This window comes from Papio anubis, chromosome 11 (assembly GCF_008728515.1).
Source record: "Papio anubis isolate 15944 chromosome 11, Panubis1.0, whole genome shotgun sequence".
NCBI classification, from domain to species: domain Eukaryota; kingdom Metazoa; phylum Chordata; class Mammalia; order Primates; family Cercopithecidae; genus Papio; species Papio anubis.
Window position 1 is genome coordinate 85,602,874 of NC_044986.1, and position 19,159 is coordinate 85,622,032.

Consider the following 19,159-nt stretch of genomic DNA (forward strand, 5'->3'; position numbering starts at 1 on the left):
ATCTCGTCCCTGAGGCTTATCTTATAGGGGACTCACTCTATCTCCTATTCCAAGTTTATTATTTACATAGCTTGGAATAGAAGGGGGTTAGAAAGGAAACAAGGATGGGAGGAAAAAAAAGAAAAGATAACTATGTGAATTTGATTTAGGAATTAAGAAAGTACCCCTGACAAAAACCTTACTATGCTAGTGGGGCCACATCAAAATGGCCTGGGCAGGGGGCCCTGCGCTGCTTAAGTCTGTAGGTCAACCCATGATGCTGCCAGGCTGCACCCACTGAACTAGCTTCCCTAGTATGTCTGGTAAGGTGACCTCCTGGCTCACCCATGCCATAACTCAGAAGTGAAAATGTCTGAGGATGGCATGGCTGCTTTCTCTCATTTCTGCCTCACGCTTGCCCTGGGAGTGGGCCTTTTACTTCCTGCTTCAATGGAACTCAGAGCTGTGGTCAGGCCCCCTGCCCTCCCACCAAGGTCTTCCCACCATGGGAACTCAAAAGGACCATCCAGGAAGGGTCTTCTGACACAGAAACCCCCAGTGACCCATTTCCAGCAGCTCTGTCACCCTGGGGCGTCTCTAGTCCACAAAATATCAGGAGCATTAAAAGGGGCTTCTCTTCACAGGACATGGCCCTGGAGATCTTCTTCCACAATGGATATTCCAAGTTTCTTGTATTCTACAACAGTGATCGGAGTAAGGCCTTTAAAAGGTAAGAGTTTGAAAATCCTCCTTTTGAGAAAACTGATCCTGAACTGAGAGCAGAGGGGCAGAGAACACTCAGCTCTGTGCTCAGGAAAAGTGCTCTCAACCCACAGTGAGCGCCACTCAGGCTGGGCCCAGGGAGGCACGGCTGGCCCGCAGAACTGCCAAGTCATGAAACGAGGTACGGGAACAGGCAGAGAAGGCCCTTCCTTCAGTCCTAGGAAGCAGGCTCCGTTTTCCTGAACTGAAGTGGCATAGAACAGGAAGCGAGAAAAAAAATTACACAGCTACAACAGAGTTAAGGAACTGGCTGTTTAATGGGCCTTCCAGAATGTTCTGGCTTTATTTTCTAATTTTCCAAGTAACTTTTTTGGCTTAATCTTTCTTTCTGATCCCAGTTGCCAATTTTAGTGGCTCCAATTTCGTATTTCATTGGAAGGAATTCCAAACAACTGATTTCCCACATGTGCACTGTACATGTTTTTTCTTAAAGAGAGAAGCCTGCTGTTTTAGTTAACTTATCTTTCTCCAGATGGATCAATTTAAGAAATCTAAGCCAGTGTGTAAGTTCTTAATACCATGGTTATTTGTTTTTATTACCATTAAAGTTATAGATCAGTAGATTGGTTTGTAGTGAATCTAGAAAGAACAGAAAGGAAGGTCAGTTCCTCATCATGATAGACCACAGAGAGGCTGATTAACAGAGGGAGTGGTTATGTGCTGCTCCCCGTGGGCTGGAAGTTCTGAGGTGAGATTTGACATCCCCTGGCCTAGGAGCCTATTTTGTGCTCAGAAATTCAAGCCCTGCCTTCCTAGTGGCCCTGTGGAACTGGCACCCAGGGCCCGCTACTGCATCCAAGAGGCAGGGCTAGGGTGGAGAAAAACAACTGTAGAGAGGCTTTTGTGTTAGTTCTAGGCGTACCTCCTTAGGACTCAGGTGAGCCTGCCCATGCGGTTCTTCCACACTGCTGCTAGACTGCCCCCTAAAATTATCTTCAAGGCCTAGTTTAGACCAAACCAAACAAGCAGACATGCAACCCATTAAACTTGATTCATTTCCCCCTATGGTTTCTGTTCATTAAACAAAGTTTTTCACAGTTGATCTAGAAATCTTACACCTCCACAACTCAGGATGTGAAGGTGGCCTAATGCAAACTCCACAACCACTACCCGCTCGGCTCAAGGAGCCTGGCATTAAGATGGCATTTGTCCCCACAGCAACACACTAGAATGTACAGCAGGGTTGTTGACATTGGCAATGTTGTCAAGTGCCTGGCCCAGAGGCAGTACCTCACACACACTGCCTAAGTAATTATTGTTTTATTGTTGTCATTGTTGGTATTAAGGCAATAGTGTGTAATGTCAGATAGTGCTGAGGGTTGCCTCAGAGGTACACCCAGGCCTGGTGTTCATGACCTGGGGGCAGGATGGAGCCTGGGGGAGCAGTAATGAGCCCAGCTTCCTGCCTGGCTCTGGAAATGCCTCTGCAGCAGGTGGAAGGGTCTTGACTCTGCTGATGGAATTATCCCTTCCCTTTTCATGTAGCTTCTGCTCTTTCCAACCCAGCCTGAAGGGAAAAGCCGCCTCGGAGGACCCCCTCAATCTAAGGTAATGGCGAGTAGCCATGCTCTCTGGGCATGGCACTGCCCTGGCTTTGATGTTCCTCCTCTGCCTCATCCCACTCTAAAGAAGTCCTGCAGAGAGCATGCCCGACTGGTTCCCTCATTTTTCTCTCTCCTATTCTTGTTCATCCTTCATCCTACTCCTGAAATTCCTTCTGCCAATTAAACCTCTATGAATAGACTTGAAGTCCCACATGCCCTGTGGCTTTTTCAGACCCAAATGGCAGGAAGCCATCCTCTGCCTTTGGTGACTGGGCAGGTGGCACAGAGGTGTGGAGTCAGGCCCTCCCATGGGTGTGTGTGAGCAATCCCATGCTGTCCCTCCTGTGATGAGGGTTTCTGAACACTTAGAAGCTAAATTCATACATGATGGTGTGCGAATCAGACGTTAACTTAGGAATCTGCGCTGTGGGGCATCTCTCCCAGTGAATGATTTGCTTGCAGTCCCTCCCCCAGGTCCCCTTTCCAGCTACCCAGTTCTCTGGAAGGCCACTTAGGGATCAGTAGATGTTTTTATTTCAATCAGGGGTGAGAACAGAAGAAGGTGGCTGCTGCTGCTGGTTTTCTCCAGGAATGTGTGGGGACCAAGCAAGAGGGTGTCCCCAGGAATGACATTCAAGATATTTATAATCAGCATAAAATGGGTCTCACTAATTCCTTCAAAATTATTTATCAATAGCTTGTGATACATGGTGTTTGCTTCTTGACAGAGCAAAAAGCAAATAGAGAAAAAAAAAAAATCCCCTGTCCTTATTGAGTTCACATTCTCATGAGGAGGACAGACATAAACCAATATAAATGAGTGAACTATAAAGCATATTAGATAATTATAAGTGTAAGTGTAAAAAACCAAGCAGATAGAGGTGGGCATTGAACTCTTAGATGAGGTGGCAAGCGAAGCCCTTATCAAGAAAACAATCTGTGAATTAAGACTTGGCCGGGTGTGGTGGCTCACTCCTGTAATCTCAGCACTTTGGGAGGCCAACGTGGGCAGATCACCTGAGGTCAGGAGTTCAAGACCAGCCTGGCCAACATGGTGAAACCCTGTTTCTACAAAAATACAAAAAATTAGCCAAGCATGATGGTGGGCACCTGTAATCCCACCTACTTGGGAGACTGAGGTGGGAGAAAAGCTTGAACCCAGGAGGCGGAGGTTGCAGTGAGCCGAGATCGCGCCGCTATACTCCAGCCTAGGCAACAGAGCAAGACTCCATCCAAAAAAAAAAAAAAAAAAAAAATGGAGAAACATGTTATGCAATTAACTGAGAAAAGTGTGTCAGACCCAGGGAAGAGCAGGGTGTGGCTGAGGCCTGTAAAATTGGAGTGCAGGGAGTTAGCTGGGGTGGAGGTGAGGGAGGTCAGCGGGGATAGTTGGTGCAAGATTATCATGTCGGCTTTTATTCCAAATAGATGGGAAGCATTGGAGGAGTTTAAGCAGAGGGATGATGTGAACTGACATATTGATAAGACTCACTCTGGCTGCTGTGCCAAAAATAGACTGGAGTGGGTCAAAGGCAGAAGCTGAGACTAGTTAGGAAGCTATTGCTGGAGGCCACTGCAATAATCCAGGTTAGAGACGATGGTGGCTTGGACCAGGAACATGACAGCAAAGATGATGTGATGTGATCACATTTTGGACATGTTTAAAGGTATATTTGATGGGATCTGATGACAAATCAAGTGTGGGAAGTGCATGTATGTGAGAGAGGACTTACGGATAAGACAGAAGATTTAGGCTTCAGCAATTGGAAAATTAAATGGGGATGATCACAGGAAGAGTGGCTGTAGGCCCACTGTGGCTATCTGAAGCTCAGATTTAGACATGTGAATTTTGAGATGCTTATCATACATCTCAAAGGCATTGTGGAGCTATTGGGCTTATGAATTTGGAGTTCAAGAGAGAGGTTCAAGTGAGACATAAATTTAGAATAGTGTTTAAAGTCATGAGAATGGGCAAGATTATGAGAATGCATGCACATGGAAAAGAGATCAGAGGACTGTGCCCTGGGCACACCAACCTTTAGAGGATAAGGACATGGGCAGGGCCAGCTGAAGAGATGGGGAAGGAGTAACCAAAAAGGTAGCAGAAGCTGTAGGTGTGGAAGACGTCCTGGAAGCCAGGTAGAGTGATTCAAGGGGGAGTGGTCAAGTGTTGTTGATAGGCCAAGTGGGATAAGAACTGAGAAATGACCATTGAGCTTTGTAACATGAGAGTCATTGGTGACCTTCAATAGACTAATTATAGTGGCTGCTAGTGGAGGCTCTTATTGTGTCAGGCACTTACCCTTTATAGATTGCGGTGAAGTGCAAGGCATACCAGGGTATGGTCCAGGGGACCCAGGCAGCAGTGGGTCACTGGAGTTGGGGTGGCTGTTCACCAACTGTAATGGGTATAGTTTAATAGTTCAACAACAGGATAGTCCTAACTGTGCATATCTGCTGAATCTCAGCCCTGCTGATCTCATATTGTTTATGTTTCATATAAGCCTTTATATTCATACTTGGATTTCCTAGCAGTGTTTCAGCAAGGTAAATAGCTATTTCAAAATAGCAAGGTAAAAAGCCATTTCAAACTAATTGAAGCAAAAAAAGAGGATTCATGATCACATCTACCTGAAGGTCAAAAATGGTCTTGCTCCAGACATGGCTGGAACGCTAGGCACAAGTAAGTCTGCAGGAAGTGGCGGTTCTCCCTCTCTCAGGGAGGATTTGCTTGGTCTGGCTCCATTTCTCAGTAGACGTTCTCATCACAGGGGCACCGATGCCCCCAACAGCTCCAGACTGACAGTCAATCACGCAGGAATCCCACCACATGCTCTATCCCGGTAACTTTAGCAAAACTTCCTGAACTGTCATTTTCCCCAGTTAGGTTAATTACATGCCCATACCAGAACCAATCAAATGTTTTCATTGGCTGGATCAGAGGGATGCACCCACCCCGCTTCTGGGGATAGAGTCAGTCCCACCCAACTACATAGACCAAATTGAGGGAAGTATGATTCCTTGGGAGAATCAAGGTTCTGTTATCCACAAGGGGGTGAGCACCGAGGGTGTCAGCAAAAGCAGGTGGCCACTCACAGTTCCACGCAGAGGGAAGTTCCAAGCCACAGTGCTCATGGGCTACAGATGGTTTTCTCTCTCCCTGGAGCAATGCTGCATCAACCATGGCACACATCACTTCGCTGAGCCTCATTGTCTCTGCAGCTCACCCTTAGATGAACCTATTCTGTAATGTCACTCAGTGACAACATAGTTGTCCCTATGACTGTGGGTAGCTCTTTGTCCATTCTTCGTCTTTTGTCCTGAGAATCTTAGTGGTGCCTTGCCTGGAAACACATACCTTCCTCCACACACCTTCTACTCCAAATAGAGAGGGGCGGGTAGAGGAGGGGCAGAGGGAGGAATGCAGAAGAGGAGCTGACCCCCAGCTGTGCCCACTAAGTTAGAGGCCCCTCAGAAATGATTGCCAGGTTGGAGGAAGATGATGCTCTGTGGATGAGTCAAATGTCTGGAGATTATTCCTTACTCATCCCCAGGTTGATGATGACCTGCAATGCCAACCTGTGTACCACCTTGCTTCTGTGGTACAGCTGAGTCCCATTCTAATTTTATTTCCAATGTGATTATTTTTGCCATCATGGCTACTTGATCCCACTGGAGCAGGGTCTTCCAGAGTTATGCTGGGTCATGCCTGGCACAGTCTCAGCACAGCTCCAGGTTGGAGACCATTGGTGAAGCTTCTGGGGTCAACTAGGAACAGTGCATGGTGCTCCAGAGGAATGCTCATCTCAGCTCATGGAAGGAGAGCCTCAGCAACATGCGGACACCCCGCAGTGATGACCCTCGGCTCTGATGCCACCCATGCAGCGAGGGCTTGTGGCAAGACTGTGCTAAATAAACAGCCCTGGCTTCAGGATCAAGCTGACTTGGGCTCATAGTAGGTGCCCAGTAAATTGTAATCCTTCTGCCTACTTTTAGAATCACCTGATGTGTGTTTGGGCATGTTAACGGAACAATTGATTAAAAGCAGGTGGCTCTCTTTGTTCTCAGCTCGTTGGAGTGGCCCCCTCTCCAGCCCTTCTCTTGCCAGCTCAATTGTGGCTTCAGGAGTTCCAGGGTGGGAAGGCAGTGGTGGTCCTCAGCCTTAGGAAGGCTTGGCTGGCCACTGACATATTCCTGGAATGAAGCTGATGATTTTTCTTTTGGATCACTGGAGGCCATAATTACAGAATGAATCTTGAAAAATGCCTAGCTGCTTGTTAGTCACTCTAATGAATGTAGACTTCTTACCTATTAAGGGGGTGTGTGTGCCGTTCTGAGGGTTTTCAACTGGCCCATGACCCTTGGCCTAGGCTACAGATTTTCACGTCCTAAACCTTCAGCTTTCGATGACTCATGTGGCTCCTTTGGACACCATCCCACACACACAGGAAATCAGAGCTTTTGGTACCAGAGTTTTGCTGAGGCTTTCAGTGACAATGGTTGCCTCCATAACTATATATATGGTTGCCTCCATAACTCCATAACTTAGTGTGTGTGTGTATATATATATATATACACACACACACACTAAGGAGGCTCTCTGGGCCTGAATTCCAAGTGGAAAATACTTGTAAAGCCTGCATGAATCCTGTCCCCATGGTATAGGACTGAACCTTTTGAAGACAGCATGGCAGCCTTTTCAGACTTCTGTGGGGTGCAAGGTTCTGCAAGCTGACAGGGCCTTCTAACATATGCCAGCTAGAGCTGTTGGATGAGTCCTGTTCTGTGGTGTTGAATACCGGCAGGATCTTTGAGATGTAAAAAGATGAATCAGAAAAGGAGAAATGATGGCAGGAACTGCAGGGAAAGGGGGCAGCTAGCTGGAATGCTCTTGTGGATAAACACACATCCTCACACTTAAATGTACTCATGCCCTTCCAGAAAGGGCTACAGACAGCTTCAAAATTAAACACAGGGTACAACCATCCTTTAACAATTACCCAACACTCCTTTAAAGGGGAAAAATATAGATGTGATCATGTGGAGTGATTTAGTTACTCTAATTGTACTGAGACTAAGAAAACTAAAACAAACAATCATGTTGGCTTATATTATTTTCCAGGGATATATAATAAGAAACAGGGTTTTGCAACTTTTTTTTTTTATTTCTGGAACATATTTTCTCTTGGTGCTGAATATCAAATTTGGTTCTTCTCTAAAGGATCATGGGTTCCAAAGGTGGCGATTCCTTTTTAATAAAACATACAAAAAGAGTGCTGGGGAACCTAATTCTCTGCATCAGTTCTCTGCAGGAATGGGAGCCTAACATTCACACTCATTTTTGTACAGGCATTCCTTTGGGAAGCTAACATTACCTGGCTCAGTTACATTGCTTTCTAATGACCTCAGTTCATATTGAGCCCAGAGTTTAGAAAACTCAGAGAAATACAAGGCTAGGATGCCTATCTGATTCTCTTTCTCTCAAATCTCTCTTGGGCTCAGCACATATTTTTGGCTAAACTGGAGCATCCACCATGTCATTGAGGCAAAAGCGTCCCCGGGCTGGAGAAAGCTTTTGGGTGTGAGATGGCACTTACATTCAGGGCCTGATTGTACCTGGGTATTTGCAGTTCCTGAAATCGTTTCTTAATTCTATAAATTTTTTATATATAATGTTTAGAATGAAATTTATTTTGAGGGTGCAAAGTTTTACAGTTGAACATTTTGCTTATTGTTTCCTTTAGAGATTCTCTCTGAAAAATAACGAAAGACAAATAATTTAGAAAAACAACCATAAGAACCTATGCGATTCCCATGAGAATATGAGCTTCCATGAAAAATTAACCACACCCCAGAGGAACCACAGTTAGCTGGGGGGAGGCTAAAGTTCAAGTTCCCCTTCCTAGCATTTCTCTTCCTTCAATCCTGCCCCCTAGAGATTCATGCTGTTGGCTACAGATCTGTAAGATACACAATTGCTTAACTGGTAAAGGTAGTGCTGGCTCCACCATGGAGTAGAGAAGCATGTCCTTGGGTTTCTTGCCGAACTGAAGCCCTGGAAGCCAACTGTGGAGACCAAGCTACTCATACCCTGTGTCTATACCGGAGTCACTGGGACCAGAGGCGAATGGTACCTGGCTGCAGACTCAAAATGAGAGTGACAGCCAGTGCTGCAGCGTCTAGGAGCTTGTTCACACGGTTGGCTTCGTGGGCCATGAGCATCCGAGCCCTGGCCATTCTGCCTAGGTCATGCTCAGACATTGGCCCTGACCGCATTCCACGTTCATCTTTGTCTGGCTGCACTCAGTTCATACCTCGTCTCTGCTGTATCCTTAGCCATAACCTCAGATCCCTCCCAGGGCAAAAGCCTGATGCAAGCCCCAGTCACTGCAGCAAGCCTGCCCTTTTTCCTTCCAACTCTACCCAGCCACATTGCTTCCACAACCTTATACTCCCACACCACCAGGGGTGGTGAACAGGTGTGCCCAGGAATAGTGATGAGCAACCCACTGGTTCAAGGTTTCTCCCATCCTAGTTGCCACCTGTGCCCAGCTACCTCCAGAAAACCTGGGGCATAGAGAATTCATGCAGTTTCTATTTATTTTAGCAACTTTTTCAGGAATCTGCAAGAATAAGATCAACAGTGGGTAATTTTAGATTAGCTGGCTGAGCCGAGGTTAAGGTGCCTGAATTGCCTTACTGTGTGCCTCAATTGCATCTCTAGGCTGACTCGGTGTTTTAGATTCTCACTTTAAGCTTGCCATAATGCCTCATAAATCAGCACTGGGCAGACATATAAGGATCTATTGATTGTTGCATCTAGGCTGTAAGATTTTTGGTTTTTGTTTTTATTTCAAAATATTGATTCACAGCTGCAAAAATAGTACAGAGAGACTCTGTGCACCTTTCACTTAATATCCCCCCCGCCATGGTTACATTTTATGTAACTATAGCACAATTTCAGAACCAGGACATTGACACTGGTACATGTGTATGCATAGTTCTTTGTCATTGTATCATATATAGATTTGGGTAACCACCTGCACAATCGACATACACAGTTGTTTTTTTTTTTTTTTTCTTTTTTTTTGAGATGGAGTCTCGCTCTGTCACCCAGGCTGGACTGCAGTGGCCGGATCTCAGCTCACTGCAAGCTCCACCTCCCGGGTTTACGCCATTCTCCTGCCTCAGCCTCCCAAGTAGCTGGGACTACAGGCGCCCGCCACCTCGCCCGGCTAGTTTTTGTATTTTTTAGTAGAGACAGGGTTTCACCGTGTTAGCCAGGATGGTCTCGATCTCTTGACCTTGTGATCTGCCCGTCTCGGCCTCCCAAAGTGCTGGGATTACAGACTTGAGCCACCGCGCCCGGCCGACATACACAGTTATTTTATCACCACAAAGATATCTCTGTGCGACCACTTTATAGTTATGCCTACCTCCCTGTCTTCCCCCACCATCCTTAAATCCTGGGAATCATGAATCTGTTTTTCATATCTATTATTTTTTCATTTAAAGACTGTTCTATACATGGAACAGAGTATATGACTTTTGGAGATGGACATTTTTGTTTTAGCTGAAAATAGTGCCATTGAGATACATTCAAGTTGTTGCAAGTATCAATGGTCTGTTCCTCTTTATTGCTGAGTAGTATTGCATGAGAGAAATATACCAGAGTTTGTTTAACAATTTGTGCATTGAGCAACATTTGGTTGTTTCTATTTTGTGGTCATTACAAATAAAGCAGATCATTTACATTTATTGTAATTATCAAAATGTTAGAATACAAGTCTGCCATTTTATTTTTATTTTTTGTTTTTTCCTGTTCATTTCTCTGTTTTCTTTTTCCTGCCTACCTATGCACCACTAAAAGATTTGTTAAAATTCTACCTTATCTATAGTATTTTTTAGAATATTTTTCTATATAACTTTTTGTATAAATTGGAGTTGCTTGAGGTGTCTTAGCATTGCTATAAAGGAATATTTAAGGCTATTTATAAAGAAAAGAAATTTATTTGGGTCATGGTTCTTGCAAGCTGTACAGGTGCCAGCGCCTCCTGGTGAGGGCTTTAGGGTATAGGTATGGTGGAAGGCAAAGGGGAGCAGGCATCACTTGGTGAGAGGAAGAGAGAGAGAGAGAAGAGGGATGTGCCAAGTTCTTTTTAACAATCAATTTTCAACAGGATCTAATACAGTGAGAACTCACTCATTACCAAGAGGATGGCACCAGGCCATTCATGAGGGATCCACCCCCATGACCTTCCATTAGGCTGCACCTGCAACACTGGGGATCAAATCTCAACATGAGGTTTGGAGGGGACAAATGTGCAAACCATGTCAGTATGTCATACCTACACAAACATCACAGTCTACTGGCATCGAGATGTACTAGTCTGAGTGAAATGTAGAGGCAGTAAGCCTTTTAAGTCTTAAAGTCTTAAATATTTAGTTGTCTATAATATATAATCTGTAATTTTCTTAAATTTTTTCCTCTATATACATTTTTAAAACCACATCAAATATTTCCCAAAGTCATTTTCACATGCAGATGAGCTAAAGCTAAGGGAGGTGAAGTGAATTTGAGAAGCAAGTCGGATACTTGGCTAGCTCCGGCGAGCCTGGTTTCCAGAACATCTCACTTGCCACTCTGTCTTCTCCTAACTGGGGGCTTCTTCTCTTCAGAGTCGTTTATTCTGTTAGCTGAGTAGTCTTCAAGTTTTTGCCACAGCTACTTTAGGAAGATGTTGAGCGTATTCTGGGGATGGAGACAAAAGAGGGTGAGGCAATTGCTCCAGACCACAGAGGCAAACACAGCAAAGGCAGAGGTCACACCAGCTCACCAAGGTCAGGATGGTCAGGTTAGTGTGAATAGGGTGTTTTTTGTTTGTTTGTTTGTTTGTTTTTGCATTTGAGGAAAGAGAACCCCCAAGGCTTTCCTATGAAGTATCTTTATGCTTAATTCAATTTATAAGAAGTAAAGGTGACTGAGGTATTTTAGAGCATGAAGGAACACCAACATCAAACCTTTTCCTTGGCAGAAAAAGAAATAGGATGCAGAAGATGCCTCCTAACTGGTCTCTATCTCCAGTCTGCTTTGTCCTGCTGCCAGCATTTCTTGGCTAAAGAGGTGTCCGACTTGAACACATTGAGGCAAACCCAGCCCACTGCCTGGGTATGTCTCAATCCTGGTAAAGTTAAATGCACCTGAAACTCCTTCCTGAGATGTGTAATAAGAGGGAAAGCATGATAAAGCCCCAGAGCAAGGCTGGAGTGAGTGTCAGGCCAGCCAAGCAGTTGGCAGCAAGTAAGGGTGTTGAGGACCAAGCATGGCAAGGAGAGTGCTGCAGTGGGGAACGGAGGATGTGGACGGGCAAACCCTAAGGCACCAGGTGGGATCTGTAACCTTGATGTTTCTCTTAACTTCTCTCCTTTGCTGAACCTTTTGAATACCTAAGGAGGGAAAATTAATTCTAAAGAAAAAGTGTCTGAAGGGAGAGAAACTGAAATGGAAAGTCTTCATGTAGCTATCCAGCACTCTGTCTCGATCATACGTCTCTGCATGGACTCTATACCTTTTGGGTCAGAGATGAAGTGACTGAAATAGCAGATTGCCTCCCTTGTGGACATGTCCAAGACCTGGCAGGCTAGTGGTGGCTCCTATACCTACAGCATGGTGTCTCATCACACATGTCTCAGACATGGTTGCTCCCCTCAGCTTCAGAAGGGGTTCTCATGAGTCATTTCGGACATTAGGTGAAAAGAAAAATGTGAAGGACAGGGCTCAGTGCGGACAAGGATGCCGTGAAATGGGTTCTCTACTACATTACTGGTAGGCATATAAATGTGTGTGAACCTTTTATGAGCTACTTGATGGCAGGTATCAACATTATTGTTAAAACACACCCTTTAACACAATATTTCCAATAATGAGGCTATGCCAAGGAAATAATTAAAAATATTTTAAAATGTTTTAGTTATATAGGCTCTCATCACAAGACTATTCCCATCAGTGAAACCTGAAAATAAAGGTACAACAGTAACTTATAGTTATGTATATCTACAAGAATAACTATCTTGCAGACGTTTTAAAGTGTGGTTATTAATACCAGGTGACAGCATGGGTTTCAAAGCAGGACAGAAATGACAGGAATGCTATAATTTTAACTATGTATAAAAATATATACAGAAAAATAACTAGTAAGGAACTCTGCCAGCATTGCAGCTGACTTATACTGTGGAATGATGGATGCTTTAAGCTACTATATTTAGTAGTATGTTGTGGTTCTGTTACTTCTACAATGAAAAACATTTAATAAAGGGAAAAACTAAAATGAAAATTTTGAATCTAGTTCTCCCAAGGTTTTAGAAACATGATAGGGTTGTCGTAGCTAAGCAATACAAGAGGAAATAAGCAGCAAGGTGTGAAGAAATGAAGTGTGCCGTGTGCTGTGGTTGACAATGTGAGGAGGAAAGAAGTTAATACCACTTCACTGATGGATGCCTCTTGGTGCTTCTCATCATCCAGTCAGCAAACTTGCCACCAACATAGGAAAGTCCTGGGGGAGAAAAGCCTCCCTCAAGGTATCATTCTTGATTCATTTCTTTTATGCACATGAAGGTGTGAGAGTGTGGTACACAGTGAGGCCAGAGAAGGTTCTCAGCTATTGTGAGGATTGACTTGGTTGCTGTCATTTTCTACCAAAAGATATTGCACAACTGGCACCACTGTTCAAAGTAGTATTTCAGCTTTGCAATGAACCAAGTTATGGTTCTAGAAGAGAACTGGCTTCTGCTGAGTATGTTCTCCATGTGCTGCCTGTTTTAGAGGCACAGAACCCTTGGAGTTAGGTATAGCATTATTTCCACTTCACGAGTGAGGGAACCAAAGCTATGTTAGGTGCCCAAGGGGATGCCAAGTCAGAAGCAGAGTTGCCATGGACCTAGATCTGTCCAACCTCAGAATCTTTGCCTTTTCTCTCTGCCAAGCCAGCCCTGCACATCCACGACCGGGATCTCCTGAATGCCTCAGACAATGGTGCTCTGCCCCATCTCATTTCAGTTACTCTCTCCACCAGCTTGCACCAGGCAAGCCAAGCTTTCTCCAAAGGGACACGGCCCCTGCACCTAGCACAGTGCCGAGTAAGGTGTTGATTTATTGAATGCACCAATCCATACTTGCCACCATTCTTTCCTTCCTCCCATGAGGGTCTGAAAGAACACTGAATGTAATAGGATGGTAGTACAACTTCATTCATTCACAGCCAGTCAGAGGTCTGCAGATTTAGCCAAGAAAGCTCCTAGAGCAAGTTGTGCAAGCTCAGTTCAGAGAGAAAACATTGCTTTGGGCCCAGGAAGCTATCTGCCTATTGATGCCTTAATAATAAAACCTGCCCATTTCTGTGGCCCACCTCTGTCCCCTACCCAACACGAAGTGCTCATCTACTTTCTTACAAACTCATGCTCTGAGATTCCTTGCCTTTGAAACCCAGACCCAAAACATTTCCACTGAATAAACTTCACATTTAGGAGCTGGTGGTGGGTTCTGAAATGCCAGTGATAGTGAGTGTGTGGGGGGCATTAACTGCCTAGGCCACAGCGGTAAACAAGAGAGATCTGGGGGTAAGAGTAGGATGGACATGGACAGCCCCTTCCTGACTCACTGTGCCTGTATTTGTGAGTGTGTGTGCAGAGGAGGGAGAAATGTGTGGAATGGCAAGGAACCAAAAGCCCTTCAATCAATACAATCACGCGCTGAGGAAGTAAAGAAAGGAGTTTTATGGGCTTGGCTGAAAGAGCTGCTGCAGCCACAGGAGAGCCCTTGGTTTCCTGTGGATGCAGCCCACTGCCCTCTTCCCTCCCTCTCTCTTTCCCTTCTGCCTCAGGGTCAGGGTCCAAGTCACCTCCAGTCTTCCCAGGAGTCCTTGGCCATAGAATTGGGCGAGATCAGATTGGGAAAGATGGTCTTTCTCGGTGTCGTCATGGCCATGTTCTTGATTCTGTTCAGCTTGTCCCGGGCGTTTTGGCATTTTCTCAGGCAAGCCGCACACAGATCCTTCTCCTCCACCACATACAAGTTCTCCAGCCTCCTGATGGAGTCTATGAACGTTTCCGACTCGTCTGGCTTTGGAAAGGGGTTCCGCTTTATGTTGAGCTTTTTCAGCTTGGGGAGCTTAGAGATGCTCACGGGGATGTTGTTCAGTAGGTTGTCATGGAGCCCTACCTCATGGAGCTCCTTCAGGGCCCCCAGCGTGGTGGGCACACTGTCCAGGTGGTTCAAGCCTAGGTTCACAGTGCGGATGTTCTTTAGTTGCTTCAGCTCCACGGGCAGCCCGTTGCTGGTCAGCCGGTTGTTGCTGACGTTGAGGTAGAGCAGGCTGGTCATCTGGCCAATGGACTCAGGCAGCTTGTCTATGTAGTTGCTGTGCAGGTCCAGCCACCGGAGGTTCTGGAACTTGGAGATGGAGTCAGGGATCTTCCTGATCAGATTCCGGCTAAGGTCCAGCTCGTCCACGTCGTTGAGGCGCAGAATACACTTGGGGAAGGTGGTAATTCCCATCTTGCTCAAGTCAAGGCGCTTTTTCCCATCAAAAGTGATTTTGATGCAATTCTTGGCCACCTTGAGGGTGATCTTCTTGCCCTTGGGGCCTTTCTCACCCTTAGCCATGTTCTTTTAGTAAGGGAGTGTTAGAAGTTGGTTGTTCTGATTGGATAGTGACCAGTGTGAGGAAAAATCATGAAAAACTGCTGAAAGATAAGAAAACATCTGGTTAGGAGATACCAGAGGGCACTGGGCTCCCCCACGTCATGATGCTTTGCTCTCAGTGGTTTAAAAAGCAAGAAAGAGGATTGCGGAGAGAAGTCAGGGCAAAGTGGACCCAGCCCAGCCATAGATTGTCAGCAAACTGTGTGCCTTCTTCAGACTTTGATTTTCTTGGATGTTAAAATAGGAGGTGTAGGGTCAGCCTGAAGGACACTAAATGTCCCTCTAGCTGTGCCATGCCCTGACTTATAAATCCTCTCCACTGTCCCAGACTGTCACGTACCCCACACCCAGGGCCATGTGTGTGTGTGTGTTCTTGGATATCTGTCCCTTCCTAGACCCCTGCTTAAAGCTAGGATTCCCTTAAGTTATCATACAGGCTCTTGGGGAGGGACTGAGTTTTCAAGCCAACATAAGCCTGGATCTTAGAGAATAAGGTGGGTACTAAGACCGACTGCTCCCATTCCTCTTCTCCTCATGGACCCAGAGGAACTAGTGAGGTCTTGGCTACAGTGCAACAGTTGCCATGCGGAAAAGCCTGTTGCTCAGCCCAGGGGTATCAGGGTGTGCTATTGCTGGGCCCAGCAGCACCACAGCTCCCCATCATGAGCACACAGGGGAATGAAGGGTGCTGGCAAAGCTCATGGAGAATGCTGCCTTTTCCATCTCCTGCCCCTTCTCTCCTCCTCTCACATCCTTCACACTGGACTTCAACTCCTCTGCACAGAAACTTGATAAATGGCCGTGACTGCCATAGTGCGGGGAAGCAGAATGTCAATATGATATGATGGGGATTCTGTCTTCCGCATGCTTGACTTAGAAGTCCAACTCTACTCTACTCACAATCTTCTTAAATTCTCTGTGCTTGTGTTTTCTTATTTGTGAAAACAGATGCCCTTACAGAGCTCTGAGGGAACGTAAATTATCTACTATAAAGCACTTATAACAGTGCCTGGTGCATAGTAATAGCTTGATTAATGTTAGTTATTAAAAATTGCTACACATATTGTTTCTAATCCTCAACAACAAGATCCACAGCATTACCCCTATTGTAGTGAGACCAAGGCTCAGAAGTGAGGAAGGTCTGCAGCCAGGAAGAGGATGTAACTCTTGTTCTGTTTGGTTCTGGGACCCCCTTTTCTTTTTAATAACTCAGTGCCTCCTGCTTGCTGATTTTTTTTTTTTTCTTTTGGACCAAGATTTCCAAACCAGGCAGAAGTATGCCCTTGGGAGACACAAACTTGCATTGCGTCTGTTCCCTGCAGAGATGGGCAGGGAGAGGTGCTCTACAGTCTCTGTACTTCATCACCTATACCTTTTATTAGAACCCAAGTTGATATAGCACATGAATATTGAGCAATCAGGCTGCGTGGGGATATAGTTATATGTTTTCGTCACCCAGTGTCAAAGGGAAATGTATGCAAGCCTGTCTCACACCTACTGTAAATCCCACTGTCACCACTCACAGCTGAAGGGTCAGAGGGTCCTACCCTGTGAAAGGCCTGATGAATCACAGCCCCTTGGAATAGATGGTGGTCTCCACAGTAAACCAATGACAGTTCTTAGCTCTTGGCAGCATTGATGTTCATTTACACAGGCCTTGTAAGCTCACCCTAGTTTCTCAAAATGGTGGACTCCCTATTTTCGGGCATAATTGGCTGGTTTCCAGAGCCAGCACCATGTTCACCGATATGGAACTGTCTATATCATTCAGCTCTGAGAAACCAGATGGGATAAAGCAGCTTAAAAAACAAAGTGGAATCCAAGTCCAGTTAAGATTGAGTATGCTCACTTGGTCCCACCAGACTCCTGAAAGCAAGTAAAGCCTAGGGCACAATGCACAGAGACACTCTGAGGACTCTGAGATAAGTGATATCAGGCAGATTGGAGAAGAAATCCATAACTCAAAGGGAAGACCAATCTGGCCGCAAGTTTCCTGAACTCCCTTTTCTCCCCTCAACCATTTCTCTTGTTTTGGACTCAAGGGCAGCCCAGAACATAAAACTTTGCACCAGATAAGGACAGAAAGATTTCTGATTTCCAACAAGAACCTCTCTTTCTGGTCCAAGGAACAGGAAATGGATTTTTAAGGGTCAGAGACAGTAAGGGAAATCTGTTTTGTGGTCTGTTTTTTGTTTGTTTGCTTGCTTGCTTCTCTCCTGTCTCATCCCAGGCCACCCTGTGTCCCTGGAGTCATCCAGGCAGGCACCTAGAAGTTGGAAGAAGAGAAGCATTGTCTTTGACTAAACTGTGGTCCTCAGAGCTGGGGAGCTTGCTTTGTTTTCTCTACCCTACTGCCACTTGGCCCTAGAGGCAGAAACAGTTGCAAGAAGTGTGCAACAGATTTAGAAAACAAAATCCAGCCAGAAGACCAAGAAGTGGGGGGAGAAGAGATGCTCCTGAGAGCCACAGAGTTCAGACAGATTGTAACGGGGAAGAAATTCAGGAAAAGTGATTCTGAAAGTTGTATAGCAACTCTGGACTTGCCCTGAGCTGCCTCTGTTTAAAGGCAGAGGTGATTTCTTCATTGAGTGATCAAAGAGTACATTTACACAAACCTAAAGGGAATAGCCTACTATAGACCTAGGTGCTTTTTAAAAGTAAAAAGTCCTGCTTTAAAAATGTGTGTGTGTGTGTATGTGTGTATGTGTATGTGTGTATATAGCCATGTGCTAGGTAATGATGTTTTGGTCAATGACAGATTGCATATATGACAATTGTCCCGTAAGATTATGATACTATAATTTTACTTTACCTCTTCCAGGTTTAGATACATAAATACTTACCGTTGTGTTACAATTGCCTATAGTGTTTAGTACAGTAACATGCTGTACAGGTTTGTAGCCTGGAAGCAATAGACTAGACCACATAGTCTACCTAGGTCTATAGTAGGCTATACCATCTAGGTTTGCACCCTTTGATGTTCACACAATGATGAAATCACCCAAGGATGCATTTCTCAGAAGGCATTCACATCAGGAAGTGACGCATGCCTCTATCTCTATCTCTGCTGATAACTGTACTTACACCTGTATCTCAGAAAGAGTGGAAAAACAGTTGTGGTACAGAAAAACATTTGAAGGAAAAATGGCTGAAAACTTCCAACAGTGATGAAAAACATAGAAATTACAAACACAGGAAGGAAGCTCAGCAAACTCCAAACAAGATAAAGAAATTCACACTCAGACACATAATCAACCTGCTCCAAATTAAAGAAAAAACATGAACGCTCTCAGAGAACAATGACACATCACCCACAGGGGAACAGCAATAGAAATGACTGCAGGTTTCTCATCAGAAACCACAGGGGCCAGAGGTGCTGGAAACATCTTTTTTAAAGTGCTGAAAGAAAAGAACTGTCAACCCAGACTGTGACAGTATGCTTTATAAATGAAGGCAAAATAAAGATATTATCAGATGAGTGAAAAATAAAAGTTTTTGCCACTAACTAAGCTGCTGTAAAAGAAATGCCCAAGGAAGTTCTTCAGGTGAAAGGGAAACTGTGCTAGAGAGGAACTCAGAACTTTTAGGATAAAGGAAGTGCAATGAAAATGCTAAATATCTGAGTAAATGTGGAGGATTTTTCTCTTCTAAATACCCCTAAAGTATGTATGTGATTGAAAGAAAAGTAACACTGTGTGATGGAGTTGTCAAAGTATGTAGATGTCATACATAAGACAACTACTACATAATGGGGAAGTTAGCGAGACCTATATGGTGGTAAGGGTTTTACACTGCTTTTGCAGTGGTGAAAGATTAATTCTAAGTAGGCTGTAAAGTTAAATATGTGTATTTTAATCCTCAGAGCAATCACTAAGGCACTATATAAAAAGATATAGTAAATAGTAAAAAACGAAATATATAAATGCGAATAAAACCGAGTTTAAAAATTCAAATAATACAAAAGAAGGCAGGAAAAGGGAACAGAGGGGCAAACAGAAAACAACTATTAAAATGATAGACTGAAATCCAAACAAAGCAATACTTACATTAAATGAAAGTGACCTACATGCACCAATTAAAAGACACAATTATCAGGATAGATTACAAAATAGAAAGACCCAATTGTATGTTGTCTATAAAGAAAATATACTTT

The 19,159-nt window shown here is 44.6% G+C and overlaps 2 protein-coding genes across 23 annotated transcripts in view; one reads left to right on the forward strand and one right to left on the reverse strand.

Moving 5' to 3' along the window:
* The window catches only part of WDFY4 (WDFY family member 4), a 297,261-nt gene that overhangs the window by 213,776 nt on the left and 64,326 nt on the right, over positions 1 to 19,159 (forward strand). For all 16 annotated transcript variants that reach the window (XR_004176999.1, XR_004176998.1, XR_002524268.2 and 13 more), the window contains 2 exons: positions 624 to 709; positions 2,248 to 2,310. Coding sequence is in view for 13 of the 16 variants with exons in the window: in XM_021943264.2 (XP_021798956.2) it covers positions 624 to 709; positions 2,248 to 2,310 (149 nt within the window). In the remaining 3 variants the exon portion in view is untranslated. The remainder of the gene's footprint in view (positions 1 to 623; positions 710 to 2,247; positions 2,311 to 19,159) is intronic.
* Positions 10,297 to 19,159, reverse strand: part of LRRC18 (leucine rich repeat containing 18) — a 31,347-nt gene continuing 22,484 nt past the window's right edge. For 5 of the 7 annotated variants that reach the window (XM_003903634.5, XM_017962800.3, XM_009214396.4 and 2 more), the window contains 2 exons: positions 14,204 to 15,044; positions 10,297 to 11,058 (listed from right to left, as the gene is read on the reverse strand). In XM_003903634.5, coding sequence (XP_003903683.1) covers positions 11,037 to 11,058; positions 14,204 to 14,967 — 786 coding nt within the window. In that variant the 5' untranslated portion in view covers positions 14,968 to 15,044 and the 3' untranslated portion in view covers positions 10,297 to 11,036. Of the gene's footprint in view, positions 11,059 to 14,203; positions 15,048 to 19,159 lie in introns of all 7 variants that reach the window. The other 2 variants (XM_031652356.1, XM_009214398.4) reach the window with 1 other exon arrangement.